Source organism: Borostomias antarcticus, assembly GCF_949987555.1.
Source record: "Borostomias antarcticus genome assembly, chromosome: 12".
In the NCBI taxonomy this organism is placed as follows: Eukaryota; Metazoa; Chordata; class Actinopteri; order Stomiiformes; family Stomiidae; genus Borostomias; species Borostomias antarcticus.
The window spans coordinates 8,360,605-8,387,927 of NC_140245.1; the positions used below are offsets into that span (position 1 = coordinate 8,360,605).

The window sequence follows — 27,323 nt, forward strand, 5'->3', positions numbered from 1 at the left end:
TAAAATGCTGTAGCCTACAGCAGAATCTTGATAATTATTGGTAAACATTAATATGGTGATTTAATGTTCACTTTTCCTTGATTGTTTGTTCCTCTTTGTAGAGCGTTGCTGTGAGAACTGGGAAACCACAAATGGAACAAGTGCACAGTGAACCTGTCCGACCCCCACCCATGATGCATGTCGTCAGCATGTATATGTTGAATGAAATGTTAAAAACAAACAGAAACAAGCTTTGGAGATTAAGATAAACTGGACCAAAGTCGAATGTCAAAGGGCAGGGAGGAGATGTATCAGACTGCACTATGAATTTTGAAAACAGGTGTCAGAGCGTCACTCGTCAGTATAGCTTCCACCCTTGATCACCTTGTATTTAAACTGAGGAGTGAGTTTAACCAATTCAACTCGGTTTAACTCCCCTAAACTCACTCCACCCACCACAGAGCCCCCAGCCGGTTGAGCTGAGCCCAACTGTGTATCCGTGTCACGGCACCATTGTAACACGTGTTACTGTGTCGCTCGTCATAGCATAGTTATGCAAATAGCATATAGCTTCCACCCTTCCTAGGGGGTGACTGTGGCTCAGTGGTAGAGCAGGTCGTCCAATGATCATAGGGTCAGTGGTTGGAATCCCACCTCCTACTGTCCACAAGTCGAAGTGTCCTTGGGCAGGACACTGGACCCCAACTTGCTCCCAATGAGCAGGCTAGCGCCTTACATGGCAACTGCTGCCATTGGTGTGTGAATGGGTGAATGAGAGGCCATTGTAAAGCTTTGGATAAAAGTGCTATATAAGTGCAGTTTACCATTCCCTTGTCCACACTGGTTCGATCTCAGGTCCTCTAACTTGCCAACGCACATGACCACCTTTAATAAACACCCAGTCAGCCAGCTACGCCACCAAAAAGCTAGCTAGGCGTGGGTGAGCAGTAGGCCCTATTTATACTGAGGAGTGAGTTTAACCAATTCAGCTTGCACAAGCACCAAGAGCTAGATGGGGTTCTGAGTAGAATAGATACTTTAACTTTAGTTTTTAAGCGGTGCAGCCATTTAGCAATGTTATTAATTTAAAACATGACAAATAATTCTCTTTTTTTAGGTAGGAAATTATTTATTGATGATTCAATAAAAAAGTCAAACTGTTCAAATAGGCAGTGAAATCCCATAAAAGAATACACACTTTCTGGTGAAACAGAATCATAAGTTGGCAAGAGGCCACCAGATTTATAGGAAATAACTGTAAAATGAAATATAAAACAATCATACAATGTATCCCGCCCACCCCAAAAACAAATCATACGATCACACACCTACACACATACACACACACACACACACACATATACGCAAACACCCCTTCTTTTTTTACCCAAGCTTAATATTGGCTTTGCAGGTAAAACAAACTACTCTGTTTACATTCATCGAAGACGCCAGCATTTTCATCTTTAAATGTTTTTCTATTTTTTGGGGGTCTCGGCAAATATGTGTTGGAATGGAAAACCTAGCTAATGTACTTATTTCAAAACGTGTAAATGGTATTCTGGCACTAGGCATAATCATTCTGGAAAACATGTTATGGTTTGTAAAGGAAGGTCAATGTCCATGGGTGTATATTTTCATTCACAACAAACCCAATCATCGTGGTGGGGTCACATCATCACAAGAGCACACATCACACACCAACACAAACAAAGGCAGGATACATCAACACACATACAGTAAATCAGAATGGCTAAACTACACATATCTGCAGGCAAATCACAAAAGTCTGACAAAACAATTGGACACAATTGTAAACTATAGAACATTTCAAATAAGGCTAATAATTCTAGTACCTTGATATGCTACGACTTAGTACTGGAGAAACCTGCCAGTCTCTAATGTAGTACCCACCCTAACAAGTTGACAAGTCAGCCAGTTTAGTATGGTTATATGAACTACAGTCTGAAGCACACTTCACTGTCTGGAGCACTTCATGGCTGAAGGAACCAGCCACACACTTCAGCATCCAGGGCGTAGATGGAGGAGGTTGGGCTTCGGGCTGATGCCGGTAATACTGTTTGTTTGTTTGTTTGAAAGAGAGAAAGGAAATGGGGTTTGTGGGGGGGGGGGGGGAGGCAGACAGAGAGAGGAAACGGGTACACAAATAACAAAGGGGACGGAAGTGAGAGGAGAGAGACAGAGTGAAAGCGTCTAAGAGGCGGTGAACTTCCTGAGAGTGATGACGATGAGGGCGAGGAGGACGGAGGCCCCCAGGAACACTGCGATGACGATGGCTGTGATGGCCCCGGGGCCCAGGACGCCTGCGAACGACGCTGAGGTCAGATCAGGTTTACGGGTCACATGTTCACTGAAGGACATTTTACTTGAGGGTTTGCGGGCCCAATGTTTGTCCCCGGGTGAGCGAATTCCTGGGACAAGGCCATTGCGCCAAGCAAACTCCATCAAGCACAGATGGGCTACAGGTGGCCCTCTCACCCTCTTCGTCCTCCATGGCCTGGGAATGAGTGGTGTCATCGTACTCGAAGGTGTAGGCTCGCTCCGTCATGTCCTGGAAGGGGTCCTTCGTGGTGGTGTCGTACGCTCCGCCCCCGGACAACGTGTCCTGGTTGTCCCCCTGCAGAGTGGGAGCGGGGTCTGCGACTGTCTCTGCCAAACACACAACCACAGGGGGGCAGAGTTTAGAAACACACAACCACAGGGGGGCAGAGTTTAGAAACACACAACCATAGGGGGGCAGAGTTTAGAAAGGAAAGCGCGAGCTTGTTCAAAATAGTAACGTGCTAGAACTATTCTATACTGTTGTGTATCGTTGGTAAATGTTTAAACCAATGAGAGATCTTGATGGGCAGGCTAGTGTTTCTTTAACACTACATCTGGTAGGGAAAATGTAAGTGAGAATATTTGAACTTGAATTTGAACTGGATTAAGGATTTAGATTAGTGTGTGAGGTGTTGCTAGGGTTGCTGGTGTGTGTGTGCGTGTGTGTGTGTTTGAGGGAGCTGCCTCACTGATGAGGTTAGCTAACGGCATGTTTGCCTGCCCTGTACCGGCCTGGAGAGCACAGGGGCAGCGTCTGAGGCGCGGGTCTTTGATGGTGCCGTGGAAAGCCGCGGACGGCTCCCCGGCACGGCCCTGCCGGCTACCGGGGACCGGATGAAAGGAGGTCTTTGTAGAAGATTAACATTCTGCCTACTAGCCTCCCAAGTCCCCCCCACCCACACACACTCCTCGTCTCTCTACCTTCTGTCTCCGCCCCTCTTAGCCTCCGCCTCCCACCTCTTCCCTTCTCCGGTCTGTCCTTCCTCGGCTCGCGTCTTCACCGGCCGGCCGCCCTCCTCCTCCACCTCCTCCTCCGTGTTCTCTCTCTCTCTCTCTCTCTCTGCTCGTCTCCTCTCTGCCTCTTCCCCTGCGTCTTTCGCCCACATTCCACCGGCGGTCACACAGAGCTGCTACACCACTCCTCACACCTCCGCCGTCGTCATGGTAACGCTGCCCTCTGCCACCTCGCTTCCTGTCTCTCTCTCTCTCTTTTCCGTTTAATTCAAAGGGCTTTATTGGCATGGGAAACATAAGTTTACATTGCCAAGGCAAACATCACAAAAAGTCACAAAAATGTTAAAATAATAAATGTGAAATAAATAAATCTCTCTCTTTCTCTCTCTGCCAGTAGGGGTTTTGGTAAGTGTTTTACCTGGGGTGGCGAACGGGTGGAAGTGTTCCAGTTGGGGGGGGCAGAGGTTATCTCCCCACAAATAGGGTGGCAGCTCTGGTGTCTTTTTCAGGAATAGCAGCCCCCTCACTGATCTGTGCCTCTCTATCCCCCTGTATTTCTCTCTCTCTCTCTCTCTCTCTCTCTCTCTCTCTCTTCATTTCAAACAGGGGTTTGAACCAGGTAAGTGGGACTTCTGGGATACGGCCAATGGAGGATAATAAACCGTGACACGATTCTCTATGATGACCTGAGAGACGAGTCGGCCCACTGCTGGCTATTGCCTAAACGCACAGCCCCAATTAAATTAACTCCCTGTGAAGTTAAATGGAACGCAGAGAGGGGGGGGGGGGGGTGGGGGGGTCCGATCCTGATCGCCGCAGAAAAAACAAACTGTCCCCAAACACACAAGCCCACCCATTCACCGGCCCCACACCTCACATACCTACCAGACCATATACCAAACATATTTACGCCCCGCATATTCAGCGCGCCTCCGACATATTTACCTTACAGCTACAGCCGCCCACCCCAAACACCCTCAACCCCTCTGCTCTTCGCCTCTTACACAACCTTTTAATCACCATGGCTAATTGTAACAAAAAAAACAAAAAAACATTTCTAGAACATCGATCTGAAGTAGTATCTAATGATAAACGATCGAAGATATCAAGTCCAAATAATTCAAAGGCACACATTTCTACTGTGTCCCTCCTGGGCGGAACTCAAGACTCCAATAACACCTCGTCATAATCGCAGCCCGATCAGTGTGATGTGCCTGGCGTGCCGGGTCCCAGGCCTGTGTGAGTAATGGGGGTATTTCTGCTGCCGCTGCGGTATTGACTCTGCGTAGCGCGGAGCTTCCTGTGCTGGGGGCTGGAGGCGGGGCTGCAGGTACAGAGGCCCCAGGCCCCTGGCCAGCTCTGCCATCAATGGGGCCTTTAGCCCAGGGCACAAAAGGCTGCTTGTGCGGTCACGGAGGGCGGAGGGCCGAGCGGACGGCAGGCTCCAACCAGTAACGGCCGGCCGGGAACGAACCCAGAACGGACCGGCCGCTGGACGTCAAAAAAGGGCCTGTTTATTAAACAGTCTGTGTGTGGAAAGGTTGTGCCTTCTGGACCGCTTGACTTAATGGGGAGAAGAAACGAGAAACGACATGTTTTTTTTCCGTTGACGTTTGTTGCTTCTTCGAGGAGCTTTTTTCTCCTTTTTTTTTTTCCCGCGCTCGTGATTTCCAGTAGTGGAACTCCTAGTTGGTCAACATCAGTGGCCATTAGCATGGCTGAGGCCTGAGGCTTTACTAGGTCCTCTGTCTAGATAAGAGTATGACAATATATACTGTAAGATGGCAGCAACGTACTGTATCTATCAAGTCACTTTTGTTTTTCTTCCTACTGTATCACTTCAGCATCAAACAATGGAGATTTGCCGTTCTGGTAACCTGTCTGCTGACTCTACAAGGCCGCTATGCTAGTGGAGTAATTGAGGCTGATTTCAGACACTAAAAACACACACAGACAGAGGTTTGTTTGTTTGTGGTGTTCTCCTCAGGATTTCACACTGGCCAGAGAGATGCCAAGAGCGTGCAAAACGTGTGTGTGTGTGAATATCACCCTGCCCTGGGTGACCTTGGAGGATGGGGGGCTGCTACCTACCCCAGAGAGGGCATCGGTGGTGCCCGTGTCCTCACATCACCCCCCCCCTAACTTCCTCAAGTGGGGATCTCCTCTCCTTTATCTCACAGCCCCTCACAGAGCACAAGGCTCCACATACAACATAGGGTGTTCAGCCAGCTGTGGTCATTGGGTGACCTGGATACAGGCTGCCAGAGGCCCACTGTATAAGTGATCCAGAGGGGACTTCGGGGCACCATTTGAATTCCCTGAAAATTATTTCCTCCCTTCCTTGCGTAATCACTGATCCGATCGGGACTGGATTGGTAGCAGATGCTTGCTTACACCCATCCGGTTTATGACAGTCGAGATTGTCTCAAGGAAGGGAAGGGAGGAGGTATAGCTGCATGTCAAGAGTGCTTAAACATGGCCTTGGTCCATTGAGAGGTCTCCAGTGTAGGAGGAGTAGCTAGGTTCCAATACTATTAGAGTTAACTTCCTTATTTCCTTTCCTTTGTGCCGATAGGTTCGCCAGGAAGGCCGTGGGATGAGTGGAAGAACATGTTTCACCGCAGCTGGGAGTCTGTTTGGCTGTTCCTCGCCGTGATTCAGCTCAGCGTTTGTGTTGCGGTCGGCGCCGGTGCCGTGCCCCCGCCGCGACCAACACGTAGCTGTCACTCACACACCACTCACCCGAGTCACTGGAATGTGCCGCTGAGCTTGCAAAGCGCACGACCACAAAAACGGCTGGACGCCGTTCTACCCTGACCCTTCATCTTAGTCTTCATCAGTTCTATCCTGACCCTTCATCTTAGCACTTACTGTATTTGTATTTATTTGTTTTTGCATTTTTACTTTGGCGCTGGTTATGCTCTTAGAGGCCTGTTTATAAAGGAGATGCACTTATGATTTCTGGCAACTAGTAGGCTAGTTCTGTTGACTACCCAGGACTACGTTGAATGCACTTATTGTAAGTCGCTTGATGCTTGATGAAAGCGTCTGCTGAATCACAGTGTTATAATGTAGATGTCTAGATAAAAAGGAAGAGATGCAATCATTTCATGTCGTGTGAACAGAAACACTGCTGCCACAAAACCAGCCCGTGTTCTGCGGGGGCAGCGAGGGACACTGAGCTGAGGTGACAACCGCGGGTCTACCAGGCGATGGCCTCGGGGTCTCTACCAGGTGACGGCCTTGCGGTCTCTTCACCGCCGTGTTCCGAGATCTGACGCGACGACGAACGTGTCGTCAGAAGCTCGCCGGGGCGGCGACAACAGCGCCCCCCGCTGTGCAACACGCGCCCTTCGGGACAGACGGACGGACGGACGGCTCCCCTGGTATTTCTCGTCGTCAGGAGAGGGCTTCGTCTGTCCGCCTCGCCTTCGCCAGGCCGCTGACCCCTCGGCCTGACCTCTAGGCCTCAGCACCGTGGCAGCGTGTGTTGCGCTGTGTTCCCAAGACCCTCACAATCCCCGGCTTTGTGGAACCGCCCCCCCTTCCCCAGGCCTCGCCGAGGGCTTATCACCCAAGTGACATCCAGGGTGCAGGGAAGAGAGAGAGGGGACAGAGGAGAACGGGGGTGATTGAGAGTTTGAAAGAAAGTGAGAGAAAAAGAGGGGAGAAACAACGGAGAGAGAGAACAGAGAGGAGAAACAACGGAAAAGAGAGAAAAGGAGAAATTGAGATAGAGAGCGAGAGAGAGAGAGAGTGTGAAAGAGAAGAGGATGGAAATTGTGGTACAGAAATAGGTTGAGAACGTTCTTGGCTTGTCTGCTGACTCCCTATCAAGATCAACAGTGAAACCACACACACCCACACACACACACCCACACACGCCAGGAAATGACAGTTCTTATAACCAAATCAAGAGACATCAATAAGACATGCATGAGCTCACAGATAAAATATGTTTCTATACGATTTCATTAGCGATTAACTTTCCACATATAATTTCAGTTCTCTGCCACTACTCAAAATTAAACACATTTCTGAACACTTCTAAAACTTCAAAACTACCTAAGATCCAATGAATAGTGCATAGAGAGGCCAAATAGGCCTGCTCTTTGCTAAGTCAAAACACGGCCAATATTCAGTTTCAGACTAGTTGTAAACACGGGCCATTATGAAAGCCACTGAGTCATCCTGTTTGTCAAAGAGCAGCTTTCAGGCTCACAACTTCCACTGACTTCAACAACTGCATCATTTAGAGGGTGAGGAGGGCTCTTGCTCACCGGCCTCTAGGTCAATAGAGGAAAGGACACACACACACACACACACACACACACACACACACACACACACACACACACACACACACACACACACACACACACACAGAGACACACACAGACACACACAGACCTGGATTCTACAGATGGAGGTCTAAATGTGCCTCATATTTAGTATAATAAATCATTTTCCTGTATAACAAATCATTTAGAATAATTTGTTGACCTAATCACTGCATTTGACTTAAGTAAATATCTGCTCTTACTCAGGTAGCATTCTGAATTGAGTGAAGAGGGCAGGAGACTTTAAATGCAGCTTTACTGGACATGAAAGCAGTCGCTGTGAATGAGCCACATTCTTTGCTCCCGTTCCCCCATTTCAACAAATCAGCATTTCAGCAAATCTTGATTTCCCAATTTGTCATAAACTTGCCGGTCATTCTTCGCCTATCAAATCTTGACAAGTCGACAACAGCTTTACTATCCTCCTCTCCCGTCAGACTATCAAACCTGTGACCTCTCTCTCTCTCTCTTCAAACTGAAGCCTACATGATCTGACCCCACACCCCGTCCAGAAATAACACTCTGAGGGGCATATCTCAAAGGTCTCTCGTCCAGTTTTACGGTTGAACTCTAGGACATAAATATCTTGCTATCAGCACCAACGCAAGATGACAAAGTTCCACCACTTGTATATTCTACTCCCCTTTCTACATCTAATCCAGAGGGATAAGAGATAAGGCTCCTGTGCAGTTAAATCCTTACCTGTGTGGATGACGGCCACCAGCAGGCCTAGGAGGGCGAGGAGCCTGCAGATACTGCTGCCGGGAGCCATGGTTCCTGGTATGAGAGTGGGAGCGCAGAGTCTGCTGAAGCACCTACAGCATGGCTAAGGGCTGGCTCTGGTAGAGGAGGAGGAGGGGGTTGGGAGGTGAGAGGGTGAGTGAGGAGGGGTACGGGGGGAGAGAGGACCGTCTGGACAGTGCGGACTTTGTCAACACCTCATCAGAAGGCCCACCCACTAAATACTCCTCTGACTCTCTCACCCACAAACACGTGAGGGGCTGAGGTTGTCCCGGTCTCAGCTTAGCGTTTTCTCCCTCAACATCTCAAGTCAGGGATCCTAGACAGGAGGCTTCAGGCCACCTGTACCTGGGTCATGTGGACGGTGCCTCTTCCCCAGGTCTGGTCAGTCTCCTGGACACCAGCGGTCATCCTCTACGCTCTGAAGCTGAGCCTACAGAGGGTTACATCTTGCATGTTTCACAGGAGTGAGGGGTGAAACTGTCCAGTAGTTGTATGAAAAATGTTTAAGAAAAAATCTATAGAGTGATAGTGTAAAGTGGAGACACTCGCATTGTACTAAATATCTTCCAAGTGAATATTTCTTAACATGAGCATGACTTCACTAAAGCTGTTGAGACAACTCTCTAGGTTATCTACTGACATCAGATCAGAGTCCACTGTAAGGGAACATATTTCAACTAATTCAAATAGCTTCTGCGCCATGACACAATAATAATCCACGAACCAAACGACTGATCAAATCGATGGGTTGAATGTGTTTGAAGAGGAGTTTAAGCACTATAGTATGAGCTCACCCAGTAATCTTCTAGTTCAGTAATTTAGTAAAATGAAGTAGACTAGCTGGATTCATAGAGATATGTTGGCAAATGTGTTTGTGAGTTCTGCTCATATGCATAAATTCTGACACTTGCAGTTTTTTTTTCTAATCGTACATTCAGACACAAAAGAGGTGTGAACAGCCCACACAAGAGACCGTTTTATTTCATACCGCAATAAAAAAGTATGACTCCAGCAGTTCATTTCCATATATTATAATACAGATGCAGAATTGAAAGTTTATTCTTTAAACAGCCTAGTATTTTACAAGAAATAGATAACTACTTGGAACTTTCAAACATGTCCTTAAAACAGGACATAAGTGGGCACGAATCCTTGGGTCCTACTTTGCCATAATTATCCACAAACACCCAGCAGAAATCAGGAGTGGGGGGAGGTGAAGAAAAATACATGTTGGGGGAGAGGGGGGACAAATAAATAAAAAACCCAAAAGCAAATAATCTCTAGAAATTTCCCAGAACCCCCTTCCCCTGCCACCCATCCATATATCCACCCTCTTGTCCATGGGGCGTAGACTGAATTAGGTATCATCCATCGTCACCAGACTATCGGATGGATGAAGAGTAGGGACTGACCAGCCAATGGTGGACTTAGGCTTCGACAAACTCCTCCCAGTCCCACCTCTTCCCCTGGGCCGCGTGGCGTCTTGCAGCCCAGGTTTTGCCGTAGGATTGCTTGGGTACCTAGCTGGATGTTTCGATAAGTTGATTGATTTGTCCTGCCCCTTTCTTTGAAAGGGTTAAATAGGATATTTGGGGATCGTCAAAGCAATAGAAGTCACCCCGACTCCCATCGCTGCGGGAAATTTGGAATTAACTTAAAATGGAACAAAAAAACAAAACCAAAATGGAAATGGGGGGAAAAAAAAAGGAAAGGATTTGGGAGGGGGCGGGGGTAAAATGGCAGCCGTTCCGAGTGGATTTAGTCAGTGGGGTTGGCAGCGCTCCCTCAAAAGTCCTCCACAGTCTCAATTTCGCCCATGTTCAACCTCTCAGATGATGCATTCACAGAAAAACCTGGGAGCAGGGGAGGAGAGTGAGAGGCAGGCAGGACGATCAAGGGAAAAACACAGTAGTTTATCTGAATGTAGAATAGACTAAATGAGGCACCCCTCACCTAGCAGGCTGGGGTCTGCGCGGACCATCTTCTGTTTTTTCTTCTTCTTCCCTGAGGTGACGGTCTCGAAGCGCGGCTGCTGGAGACTGGTGTGGTTGGACTGGTACAGAGACGAGGACCCCGTCCCGCCCCACACAGGATCCTGGGACATAGGGGGGGGAATCAGTTCCATACTATGTCCTGGGGGAGGGGGGGGGTCAGTTCCATACTATGTCCTGGGGGAGGGGGGGTCAGTTCCATACTATGTCCTAAGGGGCGGGAGGGTCAGTTCCATACCATGTCCTTGGGGGGGGGGGGGGGGGGGGGGTCAGTTCCATACTATGTCCTAGGACAGCGATTATCCATAGTTTCACGCTAAGGATCCTACCCAAGCCTTTTTCCAACACAGGACAGCTCTCTCTCTCTCTCACCTGCTGCTGTTTCAGACTCTGCTGCTGCTGATTCTGGCCAGGCTGTTTCTGCTGGTTGGCGTTCTGCTTGGCACGGCGCTCCAGGAACTGCTTGGCGAACTCCTTGGCCTCGGGCGTGTCTCCCAAGTAGGCCCGGACGTAGTCGTGAACCTCGTATGGAGAGTCCACCTCCTTCAAGAAGGACGCAAACGTGGGGACTGGAGGGGACAGAGAGGTAGAGGGGAGGCAGGGCACTCGCTGAGTATGTCAACTTTATTAGAGCACTTTTCAAAACAATGTGTTTTTGCACTGTACTTAGTGGTATACCTTGGAGGTAAAACTAAAGTTATGCTTGGTGTGTGTGTGTGTGTGTGTATTAAGATGCAGTGAACTGGCACTCACGGAATAAATAGTAATTCTATATTTAATAGGCAAACGTTTGGGGCACCCGACACCACTCTCAAATCTAGGAGTCGTGTGCACTTCCACGCTTCACCACGTGTGTGTGTGTGTTAAGACTCGCCAACCAGGATGTTGTGTGTGTGTGCGTGTGTAACTCACCGTCCAGGTTGTTGGCTGTATTGAGTGTGAGTGTGTGTGTGTGTGTGTGTACCTCACTGTCCAGGTTGTTGGCTGTGTTGAGAGTGTGTGTGTGTGTGTGTGTGTGTGTGTGTGTAACTCACCGTCCAGGTTGTTGGCTGTGTTGAGTGTGTGTGTTGAGTGTGTGTGTTGAGTGTGTGTGTTGAGTGTGTGTGTTGAGTGTGTGTGTTGAGTGTGTGTGTTGAGTGTGTGTGTAACTCACCGTCCAGGTTGTTGGCTGTGTTGAGAGTGTGTGTGTGTGTGTAACTCACCGTCCAGGTTGTTGGCTGTGTTGAGTGTGTGTGTGTTGAGTGTGTGTGTGTGTGTGAGAGACTCACCGTCCAGGTTGTTGGCTGTGTTGAGTGTGTGCAGGGTCTGCTCACACCACTGCATGAAGCCGTCCTGCCGGCCCTTGTTGACCCCCTGGAACAGCTTCAGCAGCTTCTCCTCCTCCTCCATCTTCTTGTTGGCACGCCCGCTCACAGAGTTGCTGCACAAAACACAGCATTAAGATGCTACACATGCCACTACAATAGGGAGATGGAGTGACGAAGCACCCTCTAGTGGTATGGTTCTCACCGCACCGTTTTATTAAAATTTTTGTTAACAAAAAAAATATTTGGCTGCATTGCACTGTTATTCACATAGTTTCTAAGGCACTTGCATTGAGTCATTGTTGATCCATTTTGATTATGATTGTGCAGTTAAAGACGGGATAAAAAGTTTTACAAAGTGTTTTGGAATGCTGGGTGTAAACTGACTACAGATCCCATGATGCACACACCCCGTGACGCTGCTGGCGGAGCTACATAGAAATAGCTGAGGTGCTTCCTGGCTATGTCAATAAATTAATCTGTCTTGTTCTGTCCTGCAAATTTGGTCAGATTTGTCGCGTTCTGTTGTCCACCCTACCATTATACACAATAGTAGATAGCTAGCTAGCTAGCTTGCTAACATTAGTCAAACCAATGTAATTCTGACGGGACTTGCCATACGGAAAATGCCCACTGGCCGTGATGCTTATTTTCGCTATGTTCTACTTCGTTCACTAACAACGGTTTGACCAAATTTCTTGAGGTGGACATCATTGGATTCCTCTCTGCCTACTCAGCTGGACGCTCCAGAGAAGTGCTCAAAATGCGTCAGAGTACACGGATGTGTAGCTCGCTGTAAAGTACCTTTGAGAAACTGCACGTTTTTGCGATAGAAGTTCATATAGTTAGTAGTTTATTGCTTTATCTATCCAAAATTTTCTCCCATGCAAAAGATAGGACGGGTGCAAACCCAACCAGGAGAGGGCGTAGTTTTATGCTTTGCCTCTGTCAGTTAACTGCTTTTTTTGTGTGCTTCAGTAATTTAGCAGGCACTTTTAACCAAAGCAACTTTAAGTACATTTGTCTTTAGCAAGTCAACCGACTGAACATCCCAGTCATCACCAGCAAAGCCTTCTATAAGACCAAGTGCCCACCAACAGTCACAAACATTTACATTTTAGTCTGAACAATGCCGTGATAACTTCTATTGAGCAAGGGAGGGGCAGAGAGAGAGCGAGAGGGAGGGAGGGAGGGAGGGAGGGAGGGAGAAAGAGAAAGACAAGCTCTGACCTGGAAAGAGAGACCGTTTGAGAAAGACATACACACGAGGCGAGACAGCGGGTACCTGAGGTTGGCGTTGCCCTTGTTGTTCTTCTGGGCGTTGCCCTTCTTGGCAGGGGGCGGGGCCTGGGCCGCCTCCTTCACCGCCTCGTCCCAGAAGCCCATGTTGGAGTTGTGGGCGTCGCCCCAGATGCTGCTGGCGTCCGAGCCCCAGTTGGAGACTCCGCCCCCGGTGTTCACCGCACCCCACACAGATGAGCTCAGAGTGGTCTGGGAGGAGTAGAGTACAGTAGAGAGAGAGGGGGGGGGTGGAGAGGGAGAGAGAGGAGGTGGAGAGAGAGAGAGAGAGGGAGAGAGAGGAGGTGGAGAGATGGGGGTCAGTATCAGGGGGAATACCTCACAATACATCCTCCATTTTGTTCCCTCATCGGCTGAAGTTAGCGGTGATCCGCCTCAGCGGGTAGGATGAGACATTGTCACTACTTTCACACAACTTACCAAGCAGACAGGAAATGGCAAATGGACTACACTTATATAGCGCTTTACAACGTGCAAAGCATGCAAATTATCCAAAGCGCTTTACAATGAAGGCCTCTCATTCACTCATTCACACATACACGCCAATGGCGGCAGCTGTCGTGCAAGGTGCTAGCCTTCTCATTGGGAGCAATTTGGGGTTCAGTGTCTTGCCCAAGGACACTTCGACACATGGTCAGGAGGAATAAGCTCTGTGCACCAGCTCCACTACTTCCTGAAAGTCACTTGGCAAACTTATTTCCTGTCCTATATGATTGGATTAAGTGATTAATCAGGTGTGTGGCAGACCCAGCGCACACCTGATTAATCACTTAATCCAATCATATTGGACAGGAAATAAAGAAGCCAAGTGACTTTCAGGAAGTAGTGAAGCTGGTGCATTGAGCCTATCGGGATTCAAACCGCCGACCCTACGATCATTGGACGACCCGCTCTACCTCCTGAGCTACAGCCGCCCCTTGAAGGGAAGAAGGGTGACATTCCTCAAAGGTCTATCAGGGTGTACCAGCGCACTTAACCATCCACCGACATATCACCCCAGACCAGGAGGTGGCGGTGTGGGCGGGTGGAGGGGGGCGGACTCACAGCTCTGTTCTGGGCCCGGTTCTGCTGGGTGACGGTGGGGTGGGCCTGCGCCGGCTGCTGCTCCTTCCTCTGCTTCATCTGCTGGGCCTCCTCACGCTGGATCTCCAGCAGGGAATTGGTGGCGGCCGGCTGCTTGGCCACGCTGCCCCAGCCGGGGAGCTTGGCCTGGGGCTGCTGGGACTGCAGGAGGGCCTGCTGCTGCTGGAGCTTCAGCAGCTCCTGCTGCTGCCGCCGCTGCTGCGGAGAGAGAGAGAAGAGAGGAGGTGAGGTGAGGAGGACCCATGATTCGCCGGTCACAAAGGGAAGTATTCGTCGGTGGTGGGGTCCTCACCTCCTCGCATGCCTGCCGTTCCCTCTCCTCCTCCAGCTTCTGGATCTCGGAGAGCGACAGGGCGTTCTGGGACTGGGAGATGGCCGCTGTCGTGGACGACTGCTGACCCCACTTGGAGGCGGAGGGCAGCTGCGCCCGGACGATGGCGGGAAGGGAGGGAGAGAGAGAGAGAGAGAGGGAGAGAGTGACAGAGAGAGTGAGTGAGTGTGAGAGAGAGAGTGTGAGAGAGAGAGAGTGAGTGTGCGAGTGTGAGAGAGAGAGAGAGAGAGAGAGAGAGAGAGAGAGTGGGAGAGGGAGATGGAGAGAGAAAGAGAGAGAGGAAAACCGGTTACACAGGTGGCCTCTGCTCACACCTGGACGCCGCACGCTAGCGGAACTACGACCAGCAAACGGGTTCCGACCACGTTGGGGGGGTACCTTCATCTGCGCCAGCTGCTGTTGCTGCTGCTGCTGCTGGAGGCGTCGCAGGGCCTCCTGCTGCTGCTGCCTCTGCCTCTGCAGTTCCTGCTGCCGCTGCGCCTCCTGCTGCCGCTGCGCCTCCTGCTGCTGCTGCTCCCGTCGCTTCTGCTCCTCCTGCTGCTGCTGGCGCGCCGCCTCCTCCTCCGCCCGCTTCTCCTCCTCCTGCCTCCTCCGCAGGGCCTCCAGCTCCTCCTGCTTCCGGCGCTCCTCCTCCTGGGGGAGGGAGGGGGGTGAGGGAGAGACGGGGAGAGGGAGAGAGAGGGGAATTGTCGGTTAAGACTTCGCTGGCCTTATAACCCCTCTGGTCTCGGTTTCCTGTTGTCAGCGCTAATGCAATTGGCTGTCAAGTGGCAGGCCGGCGAATCACGCTCGTATCACACGGTGGCGGAAGGGTCCCGCGACAGGGGAGACAGGAGGACAAGAGGACGGGGGAGACGGGAGGACGGGGGAGACGGGAGGACGGGGGAACGGGAGAACGGGGGAGACGGGAGACCGGGAAGACGGATGGGGGAGACGGGAGAGACGGCCGCCCACACCTGTTTGCGTAGCATCTCTTCCCTCTGCTTCCTCTCCTCGTCCTCTCTCCTCCTCTCCTCCAGCCGGCGCAGCGCCTCCTCCTGGGCCAGCCGCTCCTCCTCCTCCTTCTTCTGCCGGCGCTGCGCCTCCTCCTGCTCCCGCTGTCTCCGCAGGGCCTCCTCCTGATGACATTTAAAGGGGATTTCCTTAATTGTTGTTAACAATTAATCAACGGTTGCTGAGGTTAAACAAAGGCTAAACATAGCTTACAGACTACAAAATGCACGTTATATTCCTCAATCAAAAATATTTGAGAAAAAGACATTCTTATAGCTTAACCAAAACAGAATTCGAAGGCGTGTGCGCTACTTCAACAGGCCGGTTTCCACCATTGCAAGCAAAACCTTTGCTCTGCTAGGCGTTTGTAGCATTAACATACCCCCTCTCGAAATGGTAAACGTGACAGAAAACTAGTAGGCCTAGCCTAGCACAGCCAACATAAAATAAAGGCTATTATGTTTTGAATAGGCGTCTCATATGCATAGATAGACCTACATGTTTATATTTAAAAAACATAAGCATATCTACGTGGTCAGGAGTGAGTCGAGTGCGCAGCCCGTTTACAGTAAGGCCAGCTGCTAAACTTCATGGCATCTTCAATAATTACACTAGGCTAAATTTGGCGCCCTCGCGTGAAGAGGTTAAATCATGATTACATTCCACACAAACACCCCCCGAACCGAAGACTGTTCAGTTAATTGAATTAGTCTGTATTCTATTCTATCGGTCATCGATTCTATTCTATTAATTGTCAGTCGAGTAACTGCTAACATTCCCCGGTCGGACGCTCGCTCGGTCCCCCTCTGGCCAGTCGGACCGCAGAAGAGCTCCCCGCGGCCCAGTGGTTCCAGAGGACTGGACCCGCGCTCGCTCTCCATTTACTCCCCCCCCCCCCCCCCGCACCTGTTTGTGCCGGGCCAGCTCCTCCTCCTCCAGGCGCTTGCGCTCGTCCTCCTGCCGGGCCCGCAGCGCCTCCTCCAGGCGCTTGCGCTCCTCCTCCTCACGCTTGGCCCTCAGCTCGGCCTCGCGCCGCTCCAGCTCCGACTGACGGGAGAGAAGAGGAGAGGGGAGGGATGCGTTACCGCTTCCAGTTAGAGCCCGGTTCATATCAGGTGTCCATTGTTCCCGGGTGCGTTCTCTCTATGTGCCGGGGCATTCTGAGGTCGGTTTGCCACGTCCGCGGTGCGGTGGGGGGGGGGGGGGGGGGGGGTTAGACTGTGTTAACTCGTCACTGTAAATGAGGGACACCTCAGTGCTTTGCGAGTATGAATAAAGTTTTGAAATGAAAAACTGTGCCGTGATGCCGTTAGCGTACTGTTACAGCCAGCGGTGACAACAATCAGTCCTCTTGTCCCACTGAGGGGAGAGACTGCAGCAGTTCCAGTGTGGTGCAGGATGTGTGTGTGCGCGAGAGAAATGAGCTGATGTCATACCTTAGCAGCCTTGGCCTTCTCCATCTGTTGCATCTGCTCTATGGTGGGGGCCAGGGCCATGGAGTCTATGGGCAGGTCCCACACACTGCTGCCCTCCCATGCTTCAGACACAGACACACACACACACACACACACACACACGTCAGTCACTAACATTCAGGCTTGACTATTAAGTCAGATACACGTCCTACGACAGTCAGGAACATTTAAGCGCCTAAACCTTTGGGACGGGCGGAGACTCACTGTTGAGAGGTGCAGCTTGCTGGAGGTTGGGTGTGCAGGACGCCTGAGTGGACGGGTTCTGCATTTCCCACACAGAACCAGAGGAGTCCGGTACAGACATGGACCGCGTGACTGGAGGTAGGAGGCTCTCAGACGTTCTGCACCGACGGGACAAAGGGATAGCAGGAAATTACATCATTCACCGCCATATTCCCATTCACAAACGCTCTCTCCAATCAAAACAGAAAAGAAGGAGGAGGAAGAGTGAGTGTGTGTGTGTGTGTGTGTGTGTGTGTGTAGGCGTGTGTGTGTAGGTGTGTGTCTGTGTAGGCGCGCACGTGTGTGTGTGTAGGCGTGTGTGTGTGTGTGTAGGCGTGTGTGTGTGTGTGTGTAGGAGTGTGTGTGTGTGTGTGTGTGTGTGTGTAGGCGTGTGTGTGTGTGTGTGTGAGAGAGAGAGGCTGACCTCATCTTGAGGGCCTGGTATTGCTGTAGGAGCAGGTTGATCTGCTGCTGCTGTTGCTGCTGCTGCTGAAGAGGAGCTGAGCTGAGGACCTTCTGCTGGGCCAAGGCCTGGGCATACTGCTGCCTGGAGGAGGGACGAGGAGGGGAGGGGGGAGGAGTTTAGGGGTGGGAGGAGAGGGGGGGTGAGTGGATGGGAGGGAGGATGAGTTTAGGGGTGGGAGGAGAGGGGGTGAGTGGGGGGATGGAAGAAAGGGGGGGATGAGTGGAGGGGGGATGAGTGAAGGGTAGGGAGGAGAGGGGGGATGAGTGGAGGGGAGGAGGGATGAGTTTAGGGGTGGGAGGAGAGAGGGGGTGAGTGGGGGGATGGAGGAAAGGGGGGGGATGAGTGAAGGGTAGGGAGGAGAAGGGGGGTGAATGGGGGGATGGAGGAAAGGGGGGATGAGTGAAGGGTAGGGAGGAGAGAGGGGATGAGTGGAGGGGAGGATGAGTGGAGAGGGGGGTGAGTGGAGGGGTGGGAGGGATGAGTGCAGGGGTGGAGAGGCAAAGAAGAATTGAGACGCTGATTTGAAAGCGTGTTGCTATAGCAGAGGAACCAGTGATTTAGTTAGAGTGGTATAGATGTGGCTGGGGACGGTCTCTCTCTCTCTCTGGGCCTACCTGAGGAGGTACGGGACGGTCTCTCTCTCTCTCTCTCTCTCTGGGCCTACCTGAGCAGGTACTGGACGGTCTCTCTCCCTCACTGGGCCTACCTGAGCAGGTACTGGACGGTCTCTCTCTCTCTCTGGGCCTACCTGAGGAGGTACTGAACGGTCTCTCTCTCTCACTGGGCCTACCTGAGCAGGTACTGAACGGTCTCTCTCTCTCACTGGGCCTACCTGAGCAGGTACTGAACGGTCTCTCTCTCTCACTGGGCCTACCTGAGCAGGTACTGGACGGTCTCTCTCTCTCTCACTGGGCCTACCTGAGCAGGTACAGGACGGTCTCTCTCTCTCACTGGGCCTACATGAGCAGGTACTGGACGGTCTCTCACTCTCTCTCTCACTGGGCCTACCTAATCAGGTACTGGACGGTCTCTCTCTCTCTCTCTGGGACTACCTGAGCAGGTACTGGACGGTCTCTCTCTCTCGGCCTATCTGAGCAGGTACTGAACGGTCTCTCTCTCTCACTGGGCCTACCTAATCAGGTACTGGACGGTCTCTCTCTCTCTCACTGGGCCTACCTGAGCAGGTACTGAACGGTCTCTCTCTCTCGGCCTACCTGAGCAGGTACTGGACGGTCTCTCTCTCTCTCACTGGGCCTACCTGAGCAGGTACTGGTACTGGAGCTGCTGTAACTGGTACAGGTTGAGGGCGGTGAGCTCCTGCTGCCTCTTCAGCCGCTCCTGATCCCCATCACCCTACACACACACACACACACACACACACACACACACACACACACACACACACACACACACACACAAGACAGTGGGAGATATACGACAGAGTGAGTAAATGAGGCACAGAGAGAGAGAGAGGGGGAGGGAGAGAGAGAGAGGGGGAGAGAGGGGGAGAGGGAGGGAGACATCTTAACTAGGAGTATCACAGGCAAAGACTCCATTATACCCTCAGGTCATACTGGTCAGGTCCGGTGCCTGGTAATCAAGTCAGGGCGTGTCACATGACGGAACAGCAGGTCTGGCTGCAGCTCTCACCTGCAGCGGTGGGGGCGCCGGGCCCGTGGCGAAGGGGACCCGGCCCCACATCTTAATGATCTCCCCCAGGGGCTGGAAGACCTCGTCACAGCCCCTCTTCACCAGCAGGGTCATGGTGAAGTAGCCGGCCTGGAACCACTCGCTCATCTCCTGGTTACTGAACGGACCTGCCGGGTCGGGGATGGATACAGCTTAGAGAATCTAATCATCTAACCTGGAGCTCCATCCACATGCCAATGAGCTACATAACCGATGTGTCAACACGGAAACAGACTACTGAGCAGTGCTCCAAGTCCCAAAGTGCGCAATCAGGCGTCTCTGGAGTCAGATTTGCGGACGGTTTCAACTCGGAACACTGCCGAAAAGCGTTACTCAGATGCTGCCGTGTGGGCGGACCCCCGTCTCTCTCTCACCCTGGATCTCCCCTTGGGGGTCTTTGTAGAACCACTTGAGCGCCGCCTCGTGGGTCAGAGCCAGGCCCGCCGGCTTGGACCTCTCCGGGTTCTTGGCCGCCAGCCTGTCGTCGTCCACGGCACCCTCCTGCAGATACGCCACCATCTTCTCCGCCTCCTACAGGAAGGGAGAGCTCGTTCCGTCGGTCAGTCGGTCACTGATTTACGGTCATCTCAGCAGACGCTTTTATCCAAAACGATTATACGAATTCAATCTATAATAAATCAGTCAAGGTTTATCTATGTGGCACAGTAGCAGCTCGGTAAGCGTATCAGCATCAAAAAGCAAATGTCGGTTAATATGAAAGATCATCCTGGCAGGAGTTTGATAGACGAAAGGAAACATTAAGCCCGCGTGCATCATCGTCACACGGAGCCTCTTGGGGGTCAAAGTTCACTTTGACAGGAAGGAAACCAGGGCTTATCTCCCACAGACCTGCTCAAAGTGCTTGAGTCCCTCATCTTCATCTGCGTGGTGTGGCATGGCGCTGGGCCTGCCGATGGGGGCCATGATGCCCGCGCTGAAGGACAGAGGGTTGGGGCTGGGCATGGCGGGCATGGCCATGGGCACCTCCAGGGGCTTCTGCTGCTGGACGCTGGGCGACGGGGCCGAGACTTCTGGGTGGTACAGATAGGGAGACGGTCCAGACGTGCCACAGTAATTAAAACACAGAGGAGTACATATGGGTCAATGACATACGTCATTCAGTCTAACACTGAAGTTTATTTTTTTTCTCAAAAAGTGGTATTCAAAATAAAAGTCATTTTTTTTGGGAAGGTTATATTTCTGCCAGTCTAGGGATGTATATATAAACTTGTGATTATGGAAAAAACATTTTTTTCCAAGGGGGCAGTCAGCATTGTACTGAATGACATGGAACACCTGTACGTCACTGACCCATTTAACACTGTTCGTCCACCCCTTTCAAGTGGGACATCGTAATAGTGAACTGAAGACTTTTAGGCAAATTGTAGGTGTGGGGATCATATCACTTCCTGCTGACGATGCAGCAGTTTAGCAAAGGGCCTGCGTCATCGGCGTGCGTCAGCTCACCTGTGTAGGTGTTGGTGATGGGCAGGGACTCCAGCATGCTGTTGGACGCGGGGACGTGCAGTGGAGCTTTGCTGGGCTCCGGCCGCGGCTCCTGGGCCGGGGGCCTCTCTTTCCTCTCCAGCGGCCTCTCGGGCTCCTCTGGCCTGCTGGGCTGACTAGGGAGCAGCATGGGGGCGGGGGGCTGGGGCTCTGGGACCGGGGGGGCGGGAGGAGCCTCCTCTTCTACCCTCCCCGCGTCTGGAAACGGAGACGAGGGAAATTTCTTTTATTATTCCCGGACTAAGAAGGTCATAACATCCCATCCACAACAGACACAGACAGACGGACCCCATTGCAAGCCAGTGTGTTCTGCCCACTAAATGAATACTTGGTTTCTCTGGCTACAAAAAAACAAATATAGATGGATAACTCGTCCCATATGCAAGAGGTGCAGGATTAAACGAGGGCGGTCCGCGGGCCACTCACCCTCTTTCCTGTCCACCTCTCTCCAGTCCTCTGCTTCTGTCTCTTTGGTCTCCCGGGGCTCGCCGTCCTCGTCCTCCAGAGCCTCCTCGCATTCCTCCAGGGGCCGGAAGTCCAGCTCAGCCTCCTCCAGAATGGGCTCCTTGGGAGCTTTCTGATGGGGGGGGGGGGCACGGGGTTATACTGATATCCCTGAGTAGAAACGTTCTGAGGTGGGGGGGTGGGGTCAGTTCTGGGTTTTACTGATATCCCCGGAGTAGAAATTGTCCTTTGTTGACATCACCACATTAATCGCCGAGTGTCTTTGCGTTCACTCCCGCCAGCCACACTGTAGTCTCGGTTTCTACACATCTCCCAGGGTGCCATTTTTATACACTACGTCGCCCGCGGCTTAATGGCCAACAGTGCGGAGAAAAGAAAATTATCACCGCTCCGCCGCCCTTCCCACGTCCGTCTCACCTTGAGGGAGAGGAAGGCCCCCGAGGAGTCGAAGGTGCCCGTCTCCTCCTCGGCGTCCTCCAGGCACCACTCCGGCAGGCTGTCGCGCTCGTCCTCGAAGCTGCCGCTGCCCGAGCGCGGCCGCCGGAAGCCCCGCTCGTCCTCGCGGGCGTCGAATGGGAAGCGGCGGCGCAGCTGCTCGGTGTGTTCCCGCCACCCTGCCGAGCGAGGCCCGTCTGGGGGGAAGGGGGGGGGGGGGGGGGGGGAGAGAGAGGCGCCTGTCAGGACCCGCGAACCAACAGCTCATCCCGCCGTCGACGCCTGACTCTGGTCTGTGTATCAGTGCTGTCTCTGTACTTTCCTCCTTTGGTAATGCAACTGTGTATGTTTCTATTATGGAGCCTGGGCCAGGCGATGGCGAGCTCAATTCCCGGGACTGTGGGATGGATTAGAGGCATGCATTAAGCCTAACAACAAAGTCAATCAAGACTTCTGTCGGACAAGTGCCCTTGCTCGCTTTCGTATCTCTCTCTCGCTCTCTCCGTCTCTCTCTCTCTCTCTCACACACACACACACACACACACACGCGCGGCGCCCAGGAGGGCGTTTGGCGGTGCCGGCAGTGGGATCGCTACAGGCCACACCTGGACTCGGGGGGCACCACCGGTCGCCGTCCCGACGCGAGCCCACCGGGCGCCAGCCCCCCTCATCGTCCTCACCGTTCTGCTCGTCGCGAGACACGCGCCAGTTCTCGCTCTCCGAGCGCGTGAAGTCCTGCTTCCTGGGCAGGCCCGCCCCGCCCTCCTCGTAGTTTGCCCGGACTGCACCGGCGCACAGGGGGAGGAGGAGAGGGAGGGAGGGAGGGATGCAGTCAGAGAGGAGGAAATCAAACTTCTAGATGTGTCTTGTTCCGTTTCCAAACCTAGCTAGAACTTCTCTCGCTTTCTGAATACACTGCACTTCCTCTAAAGCAGGGGAACATGGGTGTTTCTCCTGGGGTGGCTGCAGGTCAAACTTACTGTGGTTCAGCTGGAAGTGGCCTGGAATAACATCCACTATGCAGAGAGAGAAAGAGAAAGAGAGCGAGAGAGAAAGAGAATGAGAGAAAGAGAGAAAGAAGAGAGAGAGAGAGAGAGAGAGAGAGAGAGAGAGAGAGAGAGAGAGAGAGAGAGAGAGACAAGAGTCACAACGACCATCACAACATAGGTGCTACACATGTGGTATCAGCATGTCAGGTACATTTGAATGGTGATTATTTGATTAGGGAGTTCTGTCACAAACCTGGGTCTTTTCGACCTGGCTTTTCAAACCTTCTGTCTCCCCTAGGGGGAGAAAACAATGACTTGTGACTCAAAAAAAAGGCAGAAAGCGACAGAACCAAATCACGTGGTCTTTGCAATCAGGAACGTCACCATATCGTATCACATGTAACCATTCAAACTGGAGAAGAAAAGAAAAGTCCCAAGTCTAATAAATCAAGTAGTGATCTCATTGGAGGGCAGGAGTGAACATTGGATTCAGATAACATGACTCTCCAGATAGGATCCTTTTCATTGAGGTCTCATCAAAAGTTTAGTTTAGAGCCAATGGTATTGATGTGCAACTTTTAAAATCTGTGCCAAACCAGTCTATTTGTGGACATCAGAGCATGCAAGCTAATGAGAATCCTTTGTTTCTCATGTACGTGGTTACATAACGAAATCAACTATTATCAGATCTAATCCCCTTTCCTGTTAAGGACCCAAGGCATTTCTTTTGGATTATTAAGTCCAGATCAATATGACCGGCTCTGTCATGGCTCAAATAAAAGTTGTTGGTCTCACAGTACCTCTCCTCCCAGCTCTGGGAACGGTGCATCTCCCTCCCTCCTCGGCCAAAGCCTCCTTCCACATCGTCAAAACTTCTTTGGTAAAAGCCTCCGTCTCCTCTACCCCGACCTGCGGGAAGGAAAACAGATCAAAGTAAAAAACGGACAGACAGAGAGAAACACACAGCCACGAGTTCACAGTTACCACCATCTCGTATTGTAGGGTTCCATGTTATAGAGAGCGGAGCTGATCGAGATGAATTCAACCAGCTGCGAAAGCCTGTGCTGAGGGGACATTAGAGCCACACCACTGTGCTACTGTTACGCCCCTTCTGTCCAGCTGGCGGGGGGATTGTTGAGATTCTTTAGGGGCATCTCAACAGTCCTGAGTAGTTCCCTCTCCTTGTCTCCTTTCCTTCAACTACACGGCCGTAAAAGAGCTGAACAGCTGCAGGCATTTCCTGATCCTGAGTGCCCACTCTGCTGCTGCTTCCTCACCTTCATTCAAATTGACACAGAAGAAAGCAGAGGAGACCGAGAGAGGCTGACTGACACTACTGAGATGCATCGACACACTGACACACAGTAGGGGGGTCTCTCACCTCGCCCCCGTGAGGTACTTCGACCCCTCGGTGCGCCCGCCACTGGACCCCCTCCTCGGCCCGTCAGCCGGAGCACCGCGGCACTGTTTACAGACATGGAGAAGTTTCTCTACAGAGACAGAGAGGAGAGAGAGAGAGAGAGAGAGAGAGGTAGAGGTAGAGAGGAGGTAGAGAGAGAGTGAGAGAGAGGTAGAGAGAGAGAGAGGGGTAGAGAGAGAGAGAGAGAGAGAGGTAGAGAGAGAGTGAGAGGTAGAGAGAGAGGGGGGTAGAGAGAGGTAGAGAGAGAGTGAGAGAGGGGGGGGGGGTATATTGGTTACAAACTAATGAACGTCTACCCAGGGAATATTATTTTCTTTCTCATAACTCTTGCATTTTGACCACACACCTGCTCTTCCTCTGTAAAAGGTTCAAGTGCCAGTGGTGGCAGGGGCTCCTCTTGTAGAATGGGCAGAAATTCCTTATCATGCAGGTCTATAGGGATCTGGTGGGCGAAAATGGCAATGAAAGCACCTCCGAGAATGGCCACTGACATTTCTTAACTGTAAATTTGGAAATGTGCGAATGACAAAAGTATGGAAGTGAGCTTTTCTCCACCTTGTTATCCTTTACATAAAGTGCTAACATCTCTTCTCTCCCGTAGCGGTAGTCTGCAAGTTTATACTTTGGCAAAGCAGGTGAGAGGGGCGGAGAAGCAACGCTGCTGCTGCTGCCCCCACCACCCCCTCCAGACAGAGCCCGGAGCCTGCGGAAGAAGAGCGGATAGAAGGAAAGTGGAGGACAAGAGAGGACAGGGGAAGAAGAAGAAAAAAAAAAAGAGACACAAACATGAAGTGAAGTCAACAGCTGGCAAGCCTCAACATGTGAGGAACAGATGCATCAGTTGTCAATGGAAAACCCATATGACTGTCTGCCAATTTGTCATCAATTTTCAAATATCGTGGAATTTGTGTGAGAGTTAAATATAGTTACTAACCATTCTGGTCCAAAGTTAAGTGTCTGAGTTTCTGCCATTCTTCCTTGAAGTTCTATGGGGGAGAGACAGACGATGTCACTACTAGGACAACATGGAACAGCAAAAACAACACATTTCACAAAGGAATAACGGGTCACAGAACCTGTGTTTGGGCTGAACATGAGAAAACAATGATACATAGCCTATTTGTACCCATTCCAAAGGACCAGTCCTGTCCAACTCAGTTCCAGAGTAAGTAAAAGTGTGTCCCAGAGTAACACGATACAAATTCAATGCACACAAGCTATTTTGGGAGGTTTCCCTGTTTGGGAGGCTTCTCAGACACCTGTACGTAGCAGAACGGTTTCCTTCTTCAGACAGGCTTCAGACATGAAGGAGTTTGGGAAAAAAAGAGCATCAGGCCATAGTGATAGCTACATAAGCTTTGTTTACACAAACGAAAGAAGTCAAAGTCTCCAGCTAACACACCGACAGGAGCATCGGCTTATAGATTTCTAAAACCTCGAACTATGAGTCGCTTTTAATAGCCCATCGGTCTCTATGACCCAGGGGAATTGATTAGTTAAGTTATTCGTAGAGACATCTTAAGTAGAATACCTGACCATGCAGTACTCTTAAGCCATATGCACACAATACATCCAGTAGCAATCAATCGAATATACAGAATACATAAGGGCCAGCTGGATATCACGAGCTAACGTTAGCTAAATGACACGTCGAGACTTATTAATGGAACATTAGTAACGTTCGCTAATCTCGGTGTCTTTTACCCAACCAGTACTTTTACTCAACCAGTAGTGCCTCCAAATGACTTTAACGTTAATTCCTCATATGCCATTGGCTGACATTAGCTATTTGTTACTGCATACATACCTTACACATTGCTAACTCTGTTACTTAAACCATTAGCTAGCTAGATCTAATTTAGATGTCGTCGGCCACTTGAGCACTACTGAAATGCAATTAGATAGTCATAACTAACTTCAATGTCATAACTGCGTAGCTTAACACTGCCAGCCACATCGCGCTGGGAACATAATACTAGCCGGTTAGTTTCTAACTTTACTAGCTAGCCAGCTATCACGTAGCAAGTCTTACATATGGATATGTGGTACCACCAGATAGCAAGGTTAGCAAGATGGTAGTATACCTTAGCTAGCTAGAATATAACGTTAGTGGCAGGTTTCTAGATAATGTCTGATAATTGACAGTCACACTTGAATACGACTAGCACGCGACATTGACTAGCTTGTACGCACTTCGTTAGCTAAGCTAACGTTAGCACTAGCTAGCTGACGTTCTCTTAACCAGAGGGTCGCTGTCCACGTTAGCCATGCAGTGAGACACCCAACGTTTGCTAGCTAGCTAGCGAATAACAGCAAATCAAAAGCTAATGGTAACATTAGCTAGCTTGATGGGTAAATGCAACGTTATACTAACTTGCGACCACTAACTTTACAGTTCACACCTTAACAGTAGCTAGCTAGTTGTTGTTAGCCAATAATCTGGTTGAAAAAACTAAAACTAGCAGCAGCAGTTAACTGTCAGAATCAGATTGACGGTAGCAACAGCTGGGTAGATAGCCAGCTGGCTAGTTTGTGACACGTTAGTAGCTAATAGCTAGTGCTAGCTAGCTAATGTTAAGGGTTACCGAGATTGTATTTCGTTAAAATAAAAAGAAACAATAAGCTATACGACACATTAGCTGATGGTTCTCGGGCATCTCTTATAAAAATCGATGCATTTATAAAAAAAAAGATGAAGAGCATAAATGTCATAACACTCACAAAATCAGACCAAAGTACCTAAAAGCGGACGGACACGAGTTAATCCAACACAAGCTAGCTAGTAGCTACTCGATAGCAAGCTTGTATCGTGAGGCCTGCAGCTAGCCCGAGCCTGTCGCCCCAACAGGTTTTCTCAACACGGTAGCACCGGCTCCACTGTATCCAGCACGGTGCCCAACGATACTCGAGGCCGGAGCCACAAGGCCAAGTAAACATGCTGGTGTAACAACAGACCTAGGCACTTTACATTCGTTCAAACTGGGATCGACGGCATAGTAGAATGCTGCTATCAATAGTCAAGCTTTATTTGAAAGCTTAACAGTGTATTTAACTTGCGCTGTCTTACCTCTGCTTTTACTGACAGCACAGGGTTTGTATTCGAGTTGTGTGGCTCTCTCTCCGTTTTCCACAAGATGGCTGAGAATGAGTCACATGACATGAGATAAGACCCGTATGCCAAGGAAAGATTTGCTGACTGCCATAATCTAGATGTACACTCAGTATTACATCTACTACCACCTCGATACACAGGCTACCACTTTTAAAAGTTGTCTCCACTGTTCCAGTGTGCAAATCT

The 27,323-nt window shown here is 50.8% G+C and overlaps 2 protein-coding genes across 5 annotated transcripts; both read right to left on the reverse strand.

The window, feature by feature from the left end:
• Positions 1-2,190: 2,190 nt before the first annotated feature.
• Positions 2,191-8,385, reverse strand: snorc (secondary ossification center associated regulator of chondrocyte maturation; the record flags this gene model as incomplete). Its single annotated transcript, XM_084447087.1, has 3 exons — positions 2,191-2,300; positions 2,476-2,646; positions 8,316-8,385. 3 exons carry the CDS (start codon positions 8,383-8,385, stop codon positions 2,191-2,193), a joined length of 351 nt encoding a protein of 116 aa, XP_084303213.1.
• Positions 8,386-9,321: 936 nt separating this feature from the next.
• gigyf2 (GRB10 interacting GYF protein 2) lies at positions 9,322-27,150 on the reverse strand. Of its 4 annotated transcripts, none has more exons than XM_084447068.1 (29): positions 27,093-27,150; positions 24,960-25,011; positions 24,581-24,728; positions 24,372-24,467; positions 23,987-24,095; positions 23,406-23,514; positions 22,859-22,887; positions 22,597-22,632; positions 22,297-22,398; positions 21,599-21,813; positions 21,143-21,293; positions 20,678-20,914; positions 20,060-20,241; positions 19,585-19,741; positions 19,172-19,338; positions 18,780-18,874; positions 17,480-17,602; positions 17,038-17,174; positions 16,795-16,895; positions 16,265-16,405; positions 15,322-15,483; positions 14,744-14,998; positions 14,327-14,455; positions 13,996-14,232; positions 12,938-13,143; positions 11,617-11,768; positions 10,721-10,917; positions 10,311-10,452; positions 9,322-10,210 (listed from the first exon to the last, which is right to left on the reverse strand). In XM_084447068.1, exons 2-29 carry the CDS (start codon positions 24,995-24,997, stop codon positions 10,143-10,145), a joined length of 3,921 nt encoding a protein of 1,306 aa, XP_084303194.1. In that variant the 5' UTR covers positions 24,998-25,011; positions 27,093-27,150; the 3' UTR covers positions 9,322-10,142. The 4 variants fall into 4 exon arrangements, with proteins under 4 accessions (XP_084303194.1, XP_084303192.1, XP_084303193.1 ...); XM_084447066.1 differs by having other exon boundaries at positions 20,060-20,238; positions 22,859-22,899; XM_084447067.1 differs by having other exon boundaries at positions 13,996-14,229; positions 22,859-22,899.
• Between the last annotated feature and the right edge of the window lie 173 nt (positions 27,151-27,323).

What these genes read in the sequence shown, in the direction of transcription:
- gigyf2 (XM_084447065.1), bottom strand. Translation starts at nt 24,997, where the DNA reads ATGGCAGAAACTCAGACACTTAACTTTGGACCAGAATG. An exon ending in AAGTACCTCACGGGGGCGAG is followed by an intron (nt 23,515 to 23,986) that starts GTGAGAGACCCC and finishes TCCTTCCCGCAG; the next exon opens with GTCGGGGTAGAGGAGACGGA. An exon ending in GCAAGCTGCACCTCTCAACA is followed by an intron (nt 16,896 to 17,037) that starts GTGAGTCTCCGC and finishes CTGTGTCTGAAG; the next exon opens with CATGGGAGGGCAGCAGTGTG.